Consider the following 18,004-nt stretch of genomic DNA (forward strand, 5'->3'; position numbering starts at 1 on the left):
TTTCCACTGGATTTCCAGAGGACAGGAGCTACATAGCCACCACTGGACCTTCTGAGGAAGAGCAGACCCTCTTTCTACAGGATCACCGCTTCAGAGGACTGCAGCCACCATTCTACCAGACTGCTACCACCACCTTGACTAACAGGGTGCCAGGTTGTATCCTGATGCTGTCAGTTTAACCCAGTGTTATCTGCCTTTATTTTCTTTTTTCCCCTCCTTTTATTTCCCTATTAAATTGTTATTCTGACTTGGTGTCTCACACTAGTTTGTTTTCAAACTAGTACAAAGTCAAAATATCTATTTGGGAGAAAACTGCAAGGAAAGAAAAGCATTCTTCTTCCATGCCAATTTTCTCAACCCTCATCAAGTCCTACAAGAAGAGCTGGAAACAGTAATGCACTCCCAGTCAGGAAATTCTTAGTGTTGCTCTGTTTCCCCATGTCTAATATGCCAAGAATTATACTTGCAGTCCCTTTATATACACATTGATACAGAGAGCCCTGTGCTAAAATACTACCCCAAATGCACATTTAAAATCTAGGTTGAAAGTATTTTCTCCATACCTGGATAATTATTGCTGCCTTTTCCTGCAGCTGGGCTGATAACATTTCTTGTTCCTTTTGGTGAGCAGCCTGTACCTTCTCCCTCTCCTGAATCAACATCTGCTCCTTGTCATGTAGTGATACCTTTTTTTCAGCTTCAAATTCATCCTGCATAAACCACATATTCTTGGATTTACTGAGATAAGAAAAAAAAAAAAAGTCCAAACCGCCACCATTCTCCCAAAAAACCTCAAACATCCCCCAGATTTTTTCTGTATTCTTTAGACATACACACTTTACCTCTCAGAATAGTAAGCAGTAACTTACACATCAACACCTCCAAACAACAAAATCATGTTGAAACTGTGATCAAAATCAAAAATAGTGCGGCCAGCAGAACCAGGACAGTGACTGTCCCTCTGTATTCAGCACTAACGAGGCACAATTTTATCTATGAACACCAATACATTCCAAGATGATGGCCACCTATTCTTTACACAGGCAAGTCAAAAAAACAGTTTTTCCCCAGAGCAAGAAATAAGACTTCAGAGCAGAAGACCTGCAGTCACCTGAGCTGATCATTTGCAGAAGACTGACCCAGTCTTTGTCCCATGCTCTAGCAGTTAGGAAGATAAAAATGACAACTGTCCTTGACCTAGAACATGACATTTGTGGACAAAAATCTCTGAAGCAGCCTGCTTATTCTTCTCAGAAGCACTTAGAGAGTATGTCAGAGCACAGACAGCAATTCTGAATACCTCAAATCTGCTAGGGCAGGCAGAGAGAAGAAACCAAGGGAACAGGTTGGCATGAAGACAACTGCAAAATCAGCACAGGGGGGTGGGAAGGAAAAGGCTTGTAAAAACCTGTATCAGCCCACAATACAGCTCAGTCTCACACTGCAAAGAGATCCAAGCCCGTCTCTTCTGGGACAAAACACCAGTCATCAAGTTCACAAGGCAAAAAAACCCAACTGAATCCATAGACAGTTGTACCAGCAGGAGAATTAGCCCTGGCAAAATTTCAACAAATAGTGAAGTTTCTGGTGTCTCAAGTGCTAATTAAGGCAGCATAAGAGAAAAAAAACCAGGGATCATTTCTGAAGTTTCTGCACAACACTCAGACCAGTCCCAGCTTCTGTGGCCTTAAGGCTGGGGTTCAGCCAAGGACAGCAGTTGCCAAAAATACCTGCAGCAGCTTTTCAGGATACACTTCTCCCCTTTGTTTCAAAAGACAGCTGAACCAGCGAGAGAGAGGTCAAATAGTCATCAGGACTATACAGAGGGTCAGAGGCAGGAAACATCTCGAAAACACTTATCATGGTGTTTATCATGGTGAATCAATGAAAGCAGAGATTAAGAACAACAGTAACAGCAAAATATCTCAGATAGAGTTCACACACTCCGTAAAAGCTTAGATAACACTGAATTTGTTTTTGCCACATACACACAGTATGTGCAGTAGACATGGGATGATAGGCCAAGGGTGCAGTCTCTGTAGACACCACGAAGAAAAAGTCTCCAATGACAAACTGAACATGTACACAAGGAATGCTGATCAGAGCATGTTCCACTGATTGTTTTGGTTTTGGCTGAAGGACACTTCATTTCCAGTTCAGGACTTTAAGACAACCCTATGGTAAAGACAACTGCTCACAGAACACTGCTTTATTTCCAATGCTGTTTTTCTCGTTCTAACATTGTGAAGCATGGGAGAGATCTCACTCAGACCGCCATTTTAGAGGCTGAAGAACAAAAATCTTATACCAATTGCTCTTTTTCAGCGAAACACACTCCCAGTGCATTTTCACCAGAGCCTACCTTCAGCTGTGCAATCTGCTGTTCCAGTAGCACCTCTGACTGACACTTCAACAGCTCAATCTCCTCCTGGAACTGAAGCTGCTGCTTCAATTTTACCTCCTCAAATTGAGCCAGAAGAGCTGTTCTCACAGATTCTACTTCAGAAGCTGATGCAGAAGCATACAGCTGCAGGCAAGGAAGGAATATCAAATATTTTAGCCACAGTGTTAGAATTAAGGAAAAACTGAAACCAAACCAAACCCATCAGGCTCAATCAAATTCTTAAGGGTACATTTGCAATCCTCAAGGTCATACAGTGCTTCTGTCCATCATCATGCTGAGTATAGAAAAAAGCAGGTTGATAAAAATAGATAAGAAGCAACCAGGCATTACGTATCAAGTATCTCCTGTATTCATGAGGCCATCAGGTCAGACTAACAAAGTATTCCCGGCTTATTCTTTGCAACAGACACTTCCCTAAAAAAATTCAAAGAAATAAGGAGGAAAGAGGGGGAGAGAAACACAGGGAGAACATATTTTTTTAAAGATGTGATTTCCCTTGTTCAAATGGGAGCAAACATCACACATCTCTATTTAATGCAATTATCCTGAGATACAACAGAAAGGTTTGAGAGATTTTTGTTCATTTAGGGTTTTTTTCCCTACTACTCTCTCTGAGAAGAGTCACTGTAGTCATCAGAATAGACACAAATCCTGTTTCTAGGATGATGCATTTGAAGACTGGATAACCATTAGAACCTCCCAGGAAACTAATGAAACTTCCTCCCCAGGCAATCTATTCTTCTAAAAGTGATTTAAGAGTTATTTGGAACATCACCCAATTTTCAATTTAGTAAGTGAAAAAGCAAAAGTTAGTAATACTTTAACTTAACGTGTTCTGTGGTTATAACTGGATAAAGCTTTTGGATAAAGCTTCATTTGTGACTTCTCCTACTATACAAATGTAATATATAACACTCGCGGCTGCTTGCATCCACAGAAGTCAGATTGTATCTTCTTATTATTGGCACTGTTAAAAAAATTCAAAAAGCATCTAGATATACAGCCTTATTTCTAAGCTTAATAAAACTGAATTTACTTTATGATAAAACATGGATTGTTTTGGGTTTAGGTATTAGCAGTATTCTGACCTCTTGCTCATGTTCATGCTGTACTTTTAGTTTTCCCAGTTCTTCTTCCAACTCCCTGGAGTACTCTTCTTTATGTTTCCTAATTTCTTTCTCATGAAGATCCTGAAGCTCTTGGAGTGCTTTCCTGTGCTTTTCCTCCATCTGCAACACTTCCTCACGTAAGAGATCCAGAGCCAGACGTTTTTCTTCTTCCAGCAACTGCCTTTGATTTTGAAGAGCTGTGTTCAGATCATCCTGTATAAGCATTAATTAAAAAAAGGGGATGGAATAAAAAGTAACTACAAATATCTTTGCAACCCATTTGTCAAGCACATGTTCTGCTGTATCAAAGCTTTTTAAGTAAGCAGGAACAATATTGTTTCACGAAGGATGAGCATACATACATCCATATACATACACTCTATAGCATTTAAATGGGTTTCCTTTTCTTATCCAGTAAAAGTTTTGTAAATCCTTACTTATTCAGAAGGATCTTTAGATTTCTAGAGATGTGGCTTAACCTCTAGAATTGCATTTACTTTGTTCTAATCACTTTCTGAAGAACTGCACAATAGCTCTACTAGGGAGAGAAGATCTGAGCCCCAAAATGGAGACCCTCCAACCTTAATTATGTTAAAAAATATACCTCATTTGTACCTTTTCCACACATGATATAGAAAACTCACAAGACTAAGCATTTGGGGCAGGAAGAAACAGATGGATTTAATTTTCAGCTGCAGTTTCATATTTCAGCTCATAATAAGGCCACACACAATGTGTCAGTGCTGGCACAAAGAGGTGGTAAAAATATCCCCTGAGAACAAGGGGAAAGGTGATCCCACACTATGTGCCATGAAATCTCACCTCCTATGCCAGGTTTTCTTTCTGACTCACCTTATGAGCTTCTTCTGCTTCAAGAGCCATGCTTTTAAGCTTTTCCATATGAATAGTAGCTAGCTCAATTTTCAAACTATTTCGGGAAAGCTGAAGCTCTTCAGCATGCTTTAATTTCAGCATCTCAATCTCCTGAAGCAGTTGTGCCTGATGCACTTTATCCCGCTCTTGGAGCTGCTCCCTGTGCTGCAGCTGTAGCTTCTCCAGAGCCTGACTGTGTTCATCTCTTATAGTCTGAATTTCAGATAGGTAGGAAGACTCCAAGGAATCCAGATTTGATAAGTGTTTAACCTCCAGCTCATCGATTTGGGCTTGATGCTTTGTCTTTAGTTCAGCAACACAACTTTCAAGCTGAATCTGCTGTTTACTTTCCAGTGTAGCTTTAAGTGTCTCAATTTCAGCTTGGTGTTTTGCCTGAAAATCAGCTGTCAGAGACAAAATCTGCTGCTTATGCTTCTCCTGTAACTGCTGACTTTGGAGTTCCAGCTCATCCACATGTTTATTTTTCAGCTCTTGGAGAAGAATCTCTTGCTCAGTTGTGAATGTCTGAGTCATAGCTTTGTGCTCCTCCATAAACCTATATTATTTCCAAGAACATTAAGAGACTACTGTCAAAAAAAGTCACTGTTTTTTAAATAATTGAACTAATAAATAAAAATCAAAGGAAAATAAATAGACCTCAGCCTCCACAAGTTTTACTTGATGCTTCAAATACAGAATTGAATTCAAAGCAAGCCACAATGATGATTTCATAGCCACATAATTAAAGGTTTCTGCAATGTCACTTGGGAGTATCTGGTTATTGCTAGAGAGACTGGCACCCCTATTAACTTACAAATACAGAGCAACATGTTTGAGAAATACTGCCATGACAGTATCTCATGGTACATACATTGTTACATCTCAAACGTGTTGTCTGCAAATAAATGAACTGTCATGAGAAACGCCTCTAAAAACATCTGTTAAAGACAGACATAAAACCACTGTGGAAGTCTATGTGGGATACCTGGGGGCTCTTCCAAACTCATCTCTCTGGGTTCTGCTTAAAGCTTGATGCAGAAGATCTGAAGTCCTGCCACTTACTGCAATCAGTAACTACAGTATTTTGCATGCAGACACCAATAACCAAAAACCAGTTATCTAAAAGTTAAGTTGCTGCTTTCAGTGTTTTCTTACAGTCATTACTTCTCCAGTCTTGTTCTGTGAACATATTTTTGGGGAGGGAAGAAGGGATAAATTTGAAGCAATGCATGCAAATACCAACATGTGGTTTACTTTCCTTAATTCACTTGAAACAACAGATGTAGGAAGGGGAAGAAAAACAGCAGTTCCAGGCATCTAACCAGAACTAAAGAATACCAAAGGTGGCCCCATCAACCTCAGCATTCAATGGTTAGCACAAACTCCATTTACCAGGAAAAGCTTGTTTACATTCATTCAAATTGTTTAAAAATATTTAGAGAATTTTTCCACTTGTATATCCTGTCACACTTCTCTTTAAAGTATATGATTTTCAGCTGTGTTGTACTCTCAGCATGCAAAACTCGACTACACTTCATTTTATTTGCTAGACTAGATGAAATGCCTTTACATGAAGCAAAATCCTACAGCAGATCCTAATAGACAGCACAGCTGTTCCTTGGGACAGCAAGCTTTACATATATAAGTTAGATAATGCCATCAAGAGACTTCCCTACACTATCACTCATTCAGTTTAAAACAAGAAAAAGCAACTCTAACAATGAGTGAACTCCTCAGGGAAACTGACTTGTTTTGTGCTTCCAGGAGCTTCAGTGCACATTCTTCCTGCAGGCAGAGTGTGGCCTTTTCCATTTCTTTTGCCATGAGGGCTTTGGCTGCCTTCAGGTCAGCTTCGTATTGCTGCTGAGCTTTCTGCATGGCCTGGGCACCTGCAAGGCTGTCCTCCAGCTGCTGCAAGCTGTTTTGCTGCTCCTTCACCAGCTTCTCCAGCTCTAGAATTTTGGCAGCTTGGTGATCTTGAAGTTGAATCATTTCAGCTTCACGGAGTTCAAACTCTTTTTGTAAGTTTTGCTTCTCAGATTCTGCTCTGGTTTGCAGTTCTATGTGCAATAGTGATAACTTCTCTTCTGCTAGCATTCTCTGGGCCTCACTTTCACATTGCCATTTCTTCTCTTTTTCTTTGTACATATTCTCTATTTTCTGGACTTCTTCTCTTAGTTCATTTTTGTGATCCTCAGCAATTTTATATTTTACCTGTGAAGACAATTATTTAAAAGAAAAAGGAATAAACCACTAAAACCAAACTGAAGTGCATGAAGTGAACGCTCTCAGGCATTTAAGATCTTGGAAAGATTAAATCCTTGAAGTAACCCTTCCTAATGAAAGTAAGGCTAAAATGACAATTTATAAACTGACACACATTAAATTCAATGCATTATTAAGAATTAATTAGGGTTATGAAATTAAGAAAAAAATAAGGCAAAATTCTAGAATTAATATGGTACTCTATGTTGGTTTCTCTTGAGGCCACCTATCTTCTTTTCAGGAGCTCAACTTATACAGCTATGGGCAGCTTAGGTGTTTATACTGGGCATGAATAAAAATCCCTTTTAAACTTCTCCTTCTATGTTCCAGTAGCATTTTATATGTAGTGTCCAAGTTCACGACAAGGGCAGTGGCCTTGGACATAGCATGAAAGCCACATAAAAAGCACGTAGCAGAAGCCAAAGCAGCAAATGATTGCTCAGTGACAGAAGGCCAAAAAAAGACTGTCTCTGGCTTTCTCCATCAGTTTCTAAGCTTGGAAAAGGATACACATATCCATGGCTCTTTAAAAAGGGAGGAAAGGAGGACTTGATAAATAAGAGCTTCACCCATCTAATTCTCACACGCATTCAAATATGCAACAATTTAAGCAATGAATTAACAGCCAATCTAAGTTTATCCTCAGATGGAACAGCTGATTTAACATGTAAGAGTGACGGTAGCAGGTATGATTCTCTCAACTCTAAGACTTTGAGGTACAAGAGTTATACCAAAGCAGAAGTGTATTCCAACATTTGTGTCTATCCAGGCAAATCCATTTAAAGCTTTAGCTACTATCCCAAACCAGGGACTTTTAAAGGCAAGTGCTGCCTCTCCCTCCCTTGGCCTTCCCACCAGATTGGAACTTGCCCAACTCTACACAAAACAGTTCTGTAGTACAAATTACCTTTTCCATTTCTTCTTTCAGATGCTTTTCATTCTGGTCAGAAACACCTTTTTGTTTTATAATCTCTTCCTTTAAGTGCCTTATTTCCTCTGAGAGCTCTGCAATATGCTGTTTCTCAGAGCTGGAGAGAGAGAGCTTGGCTTTGTGCTCTTCCTCCAGCACAGACACTTGCTCAGCCACCTCCACCTCAACCTGACGTGCTGCATCTTGAGCACTCTGGAGACGCAGTTTGGTGATTTCTGGAAAGAAGAAAAAAATAAAAGAAAAATCCAAGCCAGACAATAAAACGACACACTGAAATTTATTTTATTTTAACGGCTCCTATTAATGCACAGAAATAAAGCTGAATGTTGTCAGCTGTGCAATTTATCAGTAGCCATGCTAACTACAAGACAAGGAGAACCCCTTAGCTGGATGATTTTATATTCTGTTCCATTTTATTACCACCTTGGGAATCTACCAGTATCAACACACACAATAATCATAAAACCTATGGCAAGACCTCCCTCCTGATCTGCAACAGCCAGAGGAGCAGACTTTCTTTCTGGGCAATGTATTATCAGATTTATGGAAGTTTAATCTCCTCTTTTGTACATACTATTTACACAAGGCATTTCCCCAAAAGTCAGATGGGACAAATCTCTAAACATTATAATTTAAGCTGTTTTGATATTCTGTCTAGTAGTAAAAATAAATAATTGAAGATAAGAAATATAAGTGCAAATTAAAAAAGCTCTACTAATCCTTTTAACCAACATACAGTGGAATATAATTATAACCATGCGTGTTAAATTAACTAACTAAGTTACCTACTGTTAGTCCAAATGTTTGTATGACAGTGCCCTTCTAGGCATCAAAAATGGAAACCTGATCAACTCCTTTTAGCAAATGCTCCACAGTTCTGGTAGTTTTTACTAGAGAATAAACAACTTCAGGTCACCACATCTTTGGAACTGCATCTCAACACACCCGTAAGTGCTTGATGAAAGGGATTAGCATCTGTTAAATGTTCCCCATAGTTTAGGGTAAATGAATAAGTTGAAAACTTCTTCAGATAAACCTGTTTAAAGAAAAATATAAGCCACACAAGCAGCTTAATTTTTTCCTTCCCAGTATGTCAGACCATCCTACCTTTAGAATGTTCTTCTGAAAGTTGGGCACGGAGCTGCTTGAGTTCTAAACAATGCTTTCTTTTCATGGCCTCAGTTTCTGTTACATATTTGTCTGACAGATCCATCTTTATTTTCATCAGGTCCTCTTTATACTGAAGTGCAAGGGAGGATCTCAAGGAATCCAGTTCTTGCCTGTGTTGTTCTGTAAGCTGTGGCTGCAAACAGGCAAGTTCTTCCTACAGAAATAATGGGTTAGGAAGAGATCTTTAGCTTCTAAGAAACCATTATGAGAATCTTTCAATGAGACAAAGGAAAATTCCTTTTCCAAACTCTTAGTCAACTTGAAACAAGTTGAGCAAAGATGTTGAGATCTTCAGTTACAGCAAGGTGCATGAAAATAGGGGCATAAATGAAAGAAGGGCCACAAGAGCATCTTGGCTTGAAGAGAACAAGGACAAGGACAATTACTACCAGAACTACAGAAAAGAGAAACACCATGAATTCTGCACCTGTGTAGAAGAACTGCTAAGCTCCTTACTCAGCACAAGATAACCCAAACAGCGCATAAAATTACAGAGCACCGTTTCAGCTGTTCTGCTCTACAGCCTCTCTGAGGCTGAGAGCTATTTAAAGTCGGTAATTTACAACATTCTTGTCAAAAATAATTAAACCCTACTAAACATCTGAAATTAATTTACACTTTGTAAGAGCTAGGAATCGACTTCAGTTTTCATACAGGTCATGTAAAGAACAGTAGAACTTTTATATCAAAAATCCTACCTGTTGTTGTTCGAGCTGTTGATTTAGCTGACCAAGTGCAACACTTCTCTCTTTCTCAGCAGTCTCTTCAAAACCTGTGACAGAAGAACTGAGAAAAGGGTTTTAAAGTTTAAGACTGTGATACGTCATGAATTAAGTTAAATGAACTTGATGATTTATGACGTAGTACTGAAAGTAGGCAAAGAACAACTGTAACAACTGCTCAGTCCTAATAGGTTTCATGCTAACATCATCATTTATGTTAAAGAAAAATAAAATGGAAGCATGCTGTCATAAAATGAAAGGAAAAAGAAAAGATCACCTGATGTCCCCTGCTTGATCTTGACTCATTTCCAACTCTGACAGTGAATAGTTCTTCAGTTCTCGAAGTCTCTGATGCAACAAACTCAATTCTTCTTTGTAGTTTTCTTCAGCAACAATTAACTTGTTTTCAAAATAAAGTCTTAGTTGTTCCAATTCAGCTTCATGCTCCCTGTTTCTCTGCTGACGCTGCTGTTCAAACTCCTGTTTTAAACACTCTATTTCTTTTACCTGTGATGCTCGAGCCAGGAGCTGCTCTTTTAGCTCTGGAACAGAGGCAAAACCAACACAAGCACTAAGAATACATATGTTTAGGCTAAGTCATTCCGTGAAGATTAGATTTAGTTGCCCCAAATGTCAGTGGTTTAGGAATGGCATTCCCCCATTAATACTTCAATTAAAAACACCACAGGCCACTCCCTTCTCAATGGGAGTCACAAAAGGCAGAGATCACAGGTTGAGGTAGGAACCATTTACTGGAAATAGCAATGAGATAAGAAAAATGAACTTCTGAAAGACAAAAATTCCTTCCTCTGAAGACATTCTCAGTTACACTGCATTCAGAGAAACCATCCCCATGCTATGAATCAAAATCACCAACACACTGTTAACTCTCCTCATTTGCTTGCAGTCCAGCACAAGGCTGGTAACATGCAGAGTCCTGCACTATTGCTTAATCTTCACACCTGCTTGCTGTTGTAGCACCCAGAAGCAATAAATTATTCAAGAACATTTAATTTGCTCCAGGTAAAACCATCCAGACAAAACCAGCTTGAGTGTAAACTGTGCAGAAAATGAAAAATCACAGGAAAGAAAATAAAATCAATTCTGGATTACTTTAATGATGGTTTGCTACCCATTGTGTGCTCAGAGGCTGAACTGACTGGATTAAAAGAATCAACCAATAAAACAGGAATGCAGTAGAAAGCAGCTACCAAGGCAAGTTCAGCAAGCTGCCCTCCTTCCAGAGAGTGAGAACAATGGCCAGCATTGCAGCCTTTTCATTAGCCCTCTGAGAGCTTTCTTCCCCACCCTCTGTATTAAAGCAGCAGTAACGTTTTGGAAAGTTAAAAGGTAGGAAAAAAATCTCAAGAAAGGTAAGTTTTCCCAAAAGCCCAACTTTCCAAACAATTCAAGTTAGTCAAGTCCCCACAGAATCAACTGAGAGGGAACTACGTTTAAAGAAGAAGGAATTCGGAGAAGTTCCTTGAAAAGAAACTACTTGCCTGGAGAAAAGCAGTTGCTTACGTTACACAAGAGAAACTTAAGAAACGATGGAAACAGAGGATGCCATCCAGGAGCAACACAACTGATTGTTACAATGTGTTTTTGTGTAGAAAACCAGAAAACACACTTGTGGCTTAAAAAAATTGTCACAATGAACATGCAAACAGAACAAGTAAGAGAAGAAGTGTTCAAGGCCAGGTTGGATGGGACTTGGATATTGGAAGGTGTCCCTACCCATGACAGGGGGTTGGAATGAGATGATCTTTAAGGTCCCTTCCAACCCAAAGCACTCCATGATTTCATGATTCTCTGAAGTAAGTCCATGGCTCAAGTTTGCTTCCAAAGGGAAAAGCTGCCAGGCACGGGCACCAGAGGAACCAAGTGACAAGAAGGGACAAGTAACAGCATCAGTGCAATATGCAAGGCAAGGCCAAACTGACAAGGGTAGGTTTTGCCTAACCACCAAAGTCTACCGGCACAAAATTAATGCAAAAAAGTGTTTAATTGTTTTGAACTGGCAGGTCATTCTTACACCGGAGCAGCAATCCCATCATCCAGCTGCCATGATTTGAATCCTACCATCAACCCAAATGCATGGTCAAATCATCACTCAAATGAAGAACAGCAGAGTAAAACAAAACACCTTTAAGATCTCACACACCAAAAGAGATCCTCACCTAGACCATGGGCCTGCATTCTGGTCTCACCATCTTCAAGAAAGAAGAAACAGAAAGGGTTTCAAAGAATGGGAATGTGAGTGATTAGAAACATGGAAAGACATGTGAGATGTTAAAGATTAGGGCTACAGAGAAGAATTCCAGCAAATACTATGAAGTCCTATGTGCTATAATTCTGTAATATCACAACAAAAAGATTAAATATTCAAGGTAAAGTCTGCCTAGATAGAAAACATTACTTATATATTGTATGACCAAACCAAACCAATTCTCACAAAACCCTAATATACTTCAAAAGCTACCTACAGTTATGTTATTCAGAAAATCTGAAATAGTATTTGAAGTATGTTACATGTGCTTCCTGTTCTAACTACCCCAGCTGAAGTCAAGAACCTCATGTTACAGTCTCAACACAAGGACAACACTGGCAGAGTCATGGTCTCTACGGGCTTTTTTTCCCAGAAGCTCCTTAATGTGTTGTACATGTCCGTGCACACACATCTAAGACACGTTATATTTTATTTCAAAAGTGTATGTCATCTCCAACCACTACACTGCAAAACTGGGTGTTTTATTTAATATACCTGGGTCTTGAAACAGAAATACAAATAGGAGCATTTTGTTGCACTGACCAGCATTTTCTCCAGTTTCTAATTACATTATTATAATTACATTATACATATAATATATTATAATTACATTATACTTAATTTGACATTTCAATAAAAAACCCTTGGTTTTCACTGATGACTTTTATAGTGTGCAGGAAGGGAGTGGGAAGGGAAAGGAAAAGCACAGGAGTAAGCTTTTCCCCACGGTCATACCATGCTTTTTGACACTGCAGGACCTGTCATCTGACACTGACTCACCTCCATCTAGAAAGAGATCATTGAGCTACAACCCACTGACACTGTGGCATCCCTGTGTGTTTCTGGTACATAGCTAAAGTATTTTGTGTCGATAATGTGTACTTCTGTATGAAGAAGAGGCAAAAATTAAAGTGTGTCAGTTTTGAACATACCACTTAGCTCTTGTCGATTTGCTCGGGTACTGTCAAGCTGAGACCAAAGCTGCCTGATTTCTTCTTGTGACTGAGCCTTGAGCTGTTCATGCTTGACCTGAAGTTGGTCCAGCTACAAAAAACGTGTTAAAAACAAACAAAAAAACCCCCACCACAACTTGTTAAACAATTTTGTTCTCAGGGCTTATTTTACATGCAAGAAAGACTTCTGTCAGAAATAGGTGGAAACAGTGACAACACCACTCTCAGCTCCTGACAGTACCAGAGATACTGAGTAGCAGCATTTCTTAACTATTACACCTACTCCTCTGAGACAGAAGAATTAGTTCCTGATGCCACAATTATCCTCACTGGCAAAAAATAAAGCATTAGCCAGATAAAAACAAAATGTGAGAACCAGCGAATTAGGAATATAAATGCAGAGGAAGAGATGGCACCAAATGGCACAAAGGCAACTGCATTCCAAAGGTTTTGAACTCCTATGGAAACTCCCAGAGTATTTACCTGCTTCATGAGATGTATATGAAGCTTTTTCAGTAACGTCCCTAAATACAAACAGGTCACCCAAATGATATGTACACGGTCTAGTTTTTTGTTATAGAAAGAGTAATCAACTACTCTAAACAGCTAAAAAAATGTAATTTACCTCCTTCTGAAGATCCTGTTCTTTTTCTTGGCTTTTCATCTTTACCTCTTCTAGGAGTTGGTTATACTCAGCCTGCAGCTGTTGTTGTAATTTTGTGATGGCTAACTGGTGTTGCCTCTCCAATTCTATACATTTCACTAAAGATAAAAATTAGTTCTGTTACTCCATCATCCTGGTTAATGAATAACCTGTACAACTTCTGTGCAACAAAAATAGAAATGCATGTCTCTAGCTTAAACACTAGCTTTCAGGGAATCATAGATTTGCTTGAATAGTAAAGTATTTGAAAGTGAAACATTTCCATGACCTGCTTCCTAGTTCTCTGCATCCCACACTGTTAGTTAGCCAAGAGACCACCAGTTTGTGGAACTTTTGTTCCATTAAGCCTTAACTATTCATAATCCAAATGCAATTTTTTGTTAGAAAAAGCTTCTATTAATACTAATCACGGTTTTGATTAACTTGGCAACTGTCAAAACTGGTTTTCAGCTGGAAATAAAACAGCACCTCCCTTTAATATTTGCCTCACATCTCATACTCTCTGGAAAGAAAAATGCAACAATGCTATTCAAGTTTTAAACAATTTTTCATTTACAACCTGTTGTCTAGACAGTCTCATGCCGTCGTCCCAGTTTTTAAATAGGGCTACATAAATGCTTCTTGTATTTGCTTTTATATATGTTGTAAAATCACTTAGCTGTCACTGCTCAATAAAACAGCTGCCTCCCAGACCATGGTACATACTTTTAGATTGTGCGTTCTCAACAGAAAGAAGTCCCAGCTCTGCTTTAACTTTTTCCAAATGCATTTCCAGAGACTTCTGCAGTGCGATCATCTCAGTCTGATGTTTTTCAGACAGCTCTTCACACACGTTTTTTAAATGTGTATCAGACTCTAATTCCCAGTCTCTTTTGAGGGTCTACGAGAATAAGACACGCATTATATTAAAGCAAACACGTTGAGTAAATTAATAAACTTCTTTCTCCATTTATTTGTCCTTTACAATAAATGTGTAGCAGGTCTGGGACTTGTACCAGCTCTTGTTTTCAGAAAGAGACTTTATTTTTTTTCTTGTATGAAGAACAGAATTTGTACCTCTAATGCCTGGATATGTGTCTCTTCCATTTCCAATTCTATTTTCTTTCTCTGGTCAACTGTGAAATAAAATACTTATTAATAAATTTACATAAAATATTATTAAATGAAAAGTAGAAATATGGATGAGATTACAATTTTCAAACTCAGGACTTAAATGGGCAAGCCTAGAGCAGGGTAAGGTGCTGGGTTCTATCCACACCTGCTGTTACGTTACTCACTAATTCACTTTCATTTTAGAAAACAAGCATTCTAGAACTTACAGCTGCAAAGACAACCCAGAAAGTAAAGTTCAGTTTAATTAGTAAAGCCTGCTTAACTCTACAGAGAACATGATACTAAAAAGAAAAATAATCATAAAGATACAAATTCAAATGACTATTGATATTGATTTTAACATTTCACTGCACACCACTGTGAGCACAGAATCATCTCCAGAAAGATAGAATGAGTAGCAGGCAGCAGCAGCAGGTAGGAAACTTCAAATTTCTTCTACAAATGCCTAGGAAACAAGACTGCAAGATAGATGCCACCATCTGCTCAATTATCACTGACACCGATAGCTTTTTCCTTTCTAGCTCCTCCCTTGATTAATTCCAGCTTTGTGTTTGGCCCCTTTTTTGATTTGCAGGAACCCTGTAAAGGCCTATCAGCCACCTTCCCAGAGCATCAAAGCACTGTTGCCTTGGCTTATTTATAATATTTAATAATTTATAATATGCAACCATTATTTCGAGTCTTTCTATGGGAAATGAAAACTTAGATATTAAATTGGTATAAAGTTACATTGGCAAAACACACCTTAACAGTGTTGGTATTAAGAACCGCACCATGACCTCCTCCTGCTCCCAAATCCCATTGTGCTATCAGTTCACTGCACTACTGGTGCTAACAAATGGTTTCCTACTTTTAGGTCATAAAGAAACATCCTTAAATGAATGTTCTCTTTCTCTTAGGAAAGGACAACTTCCCTAAGGAAGGAATGGTTTCTAAAACTTATTTCAGAGCTCAGAGGGGTGTGATGAGCACTGCAGAGTCTAGCTGGAGGCCTGCAACTAGCAGTGTTCATCTGAATACAAGGAAAAACTTCTCTACTGTGAGGGTGACAGAGCCCTGTAACAGGCTGCCCAGAGAGGTTGTGGAGCCTTTTTCTCTGCAAACAGTCAAAACATGCCTGGACACAATCCTGCGCAAATTGCTCTGGGGGAACCTGCTCTAACAGGGGTTTGATGATCTCCAGAGAGCCCTTCCACCCCAAACAGCCTGCGATTCTGTAAATTTCTACAGTGGAGTGCTGCAAGATTCGCCTTTCTCCAGAAATTCCTCAAGCTCTGCCATACAGGTCAAAAATGGTCTGACCTGGAAAGAGGCAAATTTCCCAAACAATGCAAAGAGCACCATCAGCAGGCCTTCAGTACTATAAGGTGCTACTACCTTCTTGCTCATGCCACAATACAATGTTATATGAAATGCAGCTCAAAGGACACTCAGCTACAGGTTCTCTCTGAGCCTTTCAGTTCCTTCCCAACTCCTTCCTAACACTGAGAGGGAAAGCCAGGAAGCAGTCACATATCTTCTCAGAAAGACAACAGTAGTGCTGACTTAGGGCAAGAAAAACCCTGACAAAACATAAGGGATAAGAGCTCTACTCTTTGCACTGATCAAGTTCTTTAAGAGAAAGAATGAACTTTTTTTTTTCTGAAAGAAAGTAGTTCAGTTTAGCACTAATTTACAGATGAAGAACAACTAAACTTAGGGCCGCACAACTTCACTTTCATATATAAAACATTCACTCTTGCCCATGGCAGTCCCACCTGTATTAGAGGCAACACCAGCTGTCATTCACAGGCCAGCGCTACACCAAGACAGGAACCTGTGCAGGAAGAAAATACTTATTCCCCAGTTTTAATACCTAGTTCTTGCTGATACTTGGACTTAAGATCTTCTTTTTCCTTCAGATACTGTTCTTTGATCTTCTCCCACTCCAGCTGGTGACGGCTTTGCAGAATTGCTACCTCCTGAGCACGTTTGTCATTGAGCATCTCCCGCAGCTCCATGAGGGCAGTCTCCTTCTCTTTCCTCAAGTTGGACTGTGTAAGCTCCAGCTGAGAGGTGTGCATATTATTTAAGGTCAGGCGTAAAGCTTCCAGTTCAAGGCTGTGCAGTGTCTGCAGTAGAGGAAAAAAGGGTTTCTCCCTCCACTCTAATGAAATGCGCTTGCTCTTTTCATGACCAGTTTCACTTTTGACTGCTAAACATATCTAAGTTTTGCCCTTCCGTACTTGAAGAGTGTTTCTTTGTGGCAGGGACCCTTAAAGGAACCCTTAAAATAAGCTGTTACGAGATTTGAATGTTTACAGTGCAATGTAAAAGGCTTTCCTTACCTGCCTCTTCATCTCCTACAATACCCTGTATCTGTCCACTTCCTCACATCAGAGCAGAACACAACACCCCAGCCCTTCACTGTCTATTGAAAGAATTCCTTTTGCTTGCTGATGATTATAATTTGTTAACAAAGTAAAGTTCTAAGTAGAAAGTAGAAATAAAATTCACCACTTCTCAATTCTTAAGTAAACTAACCAGTGTACCAACGGGTTGTAATTAGACCTAACACTAGACATATTCTTTCCATTTCCACTTCACATTTAGTGGAAGTGTTCAAAAACCCAAGAAATATATAGAAGAAAAAGTCAGTTTTTCACACTTCAGCTTAGCAGGAAAGCATTCCTGATTGTACTAGTAGGATAATTAAAAACTGGGAGGGGCTTAATATCCTTTATAACATTTACTTGTTAAACTTGCCAAGACAAAAAATTACAAACTTTTTTTTTCTCTCTTAAAGCCATCAATTTAAACATCCAGTTTTCTTCAGAATTAACATTAAAATATAATTGCACTGAGGATTCTGGAGAACTCCTCTAAAAAATATCAACTACCACCCACCAAGAGAACACTCCTATTCCTTCGATTGCAGCACCACCTGAAAGAGCACGCGTAATATCCACAAAAATTAAGGAGAAGGCTCCTTGATTTCTGTGTACGCTAGAGATCATCAACAGACAGGTAAATATTACATTAATCACTGCGTTTCCTGTTTTTACCTGGGATTGGAGCTGAGCTTGCTCATGCTCTGCTCTGTGTGTGGCTGCCATTTGCTGCCGGAGCTCATCTAAAAGGTGTCCCTGTTCTTCCTTGAGCTCAGCACGGAGTTTCTCCATTTCCTCTGCATGTTTAGCAGCCAGCTCAGAGATTTCACGATTGTGCTCTCGTTCATGCACCTGCAGAGAATACGCAGATGAAAAGCTTTCTTCAAAATAAGCTTGTTTACCCCTAATTATGGAACCAGAATTCTTCCCTCCTCCTGACACCAAATCAAAAGCACCATGGAAAAAAAAACAATGAATAGAATTTTGCATCTCTAAAATGTTTACACTGCTTAAAGGACAATGCAAAATGACTTTATTTTTCCAAAATAAACCCAGTTACAGCATGTACCTTTTTTATTACAGCAATCTCTTCCCTCCTTTTTTCTTCCAACTTCTGTTGTTCATCCACTCTGTCTTTTATTTCAGCATTTAGCTCTTCTAT

The 18,004-nt window shown here is 39.2% G+C and overlaps 1 protein-coding gene across 9 annotated transcripts in view; it reads right to left on the reverse strand.

The window, feature by feature from the left end:
• Positions 1-18,004, reverse strand: part of PCNT (pericentrin) — a 68,932-nt gene that overhangs the window by 41,725 nt on the left and 9,203 nt on the right. For 6 of the 9 annotated variants that reach the window (XM_017742779.1, XM_017742777.1, XM_017742778.1 and 3 more), the window contains exons 7-23: positions 17,912-18,004; positions 17,518-17,694; positions 16,329-16,584; positions 14,417-14,475; positions 14,066-14,240; positions 13,322-13,458; positions 12,676-12,787; positions 11,655-11,687; positions 9,752-10,016; positions 9,451-9,538; positions 8,690-8,906; positions 7,559-7,797; positions 6,134-6,600; positions 4,366-4,942; positions 3,493-3,726; positions 2,363-2,527; positions 564-710 (exon numbers count right to left, since the gene is read on the reverse strand). In XM_017742779.1, the coding sequence (XP_017598268.1) occupies positions 564-710; positions 2,363-2,527; positions 3,493-3,726; positions 4,366-4,942; positions 6,134-6,600; positions 7,559-7,797; positions 8,690-8,906; positions 9,451-9,538; positions 9,752-10,016; positions 11,655-11,687; positions 12,676-12,787; positions 13,322-13,458; positions 14,066-14,240; positions 14,417-14,475; positions 16,329-16,584; positions 17,518-17,694; positions 17,912-18,004 (3,441 nt within the window). The remainder of the gene's footprint in view (positions 1-563; positions 711-2,362; positions 2,528-3,492; positions 3,727-4,365; positions 4,943-6,133; positions 6,601-7,558; positions 7,798-8,689; positions 8,907-9,450; positions 9,539-9,751; positions 10,017-11,654; positions 11,688-12,675; positions 12,788-13,321; positions 13,459-14,065; positions 14,241-14,416; positions 14,476-16,328; positions 16,585-17,517; positions 17,695-17,911) is intronic. The other 3 variants (XM_017742784.1, XM_017742780.1, XM_017742781.1) reach the window with 2 other exon arrangements.

The sequence above is a fragment of the Corvus brachyrhynchos genome, unplaced genomic scaffold (genome assembly GCF_000691975.1).
Source record: "Corvus brachyrhynchos isolate BGI_N302 unplaced genomic scaffold, ASM69197v1 scaffold98, whole genome shotgun sequence".
In the NCBI taxonomy this organism is placed as follows: domain Eukaryota; kingdom Metazoa; phylum Chordata; class Aves; order Passeriformes; family Corvidae; genus Corvus; species Corvus brachyrhynchos.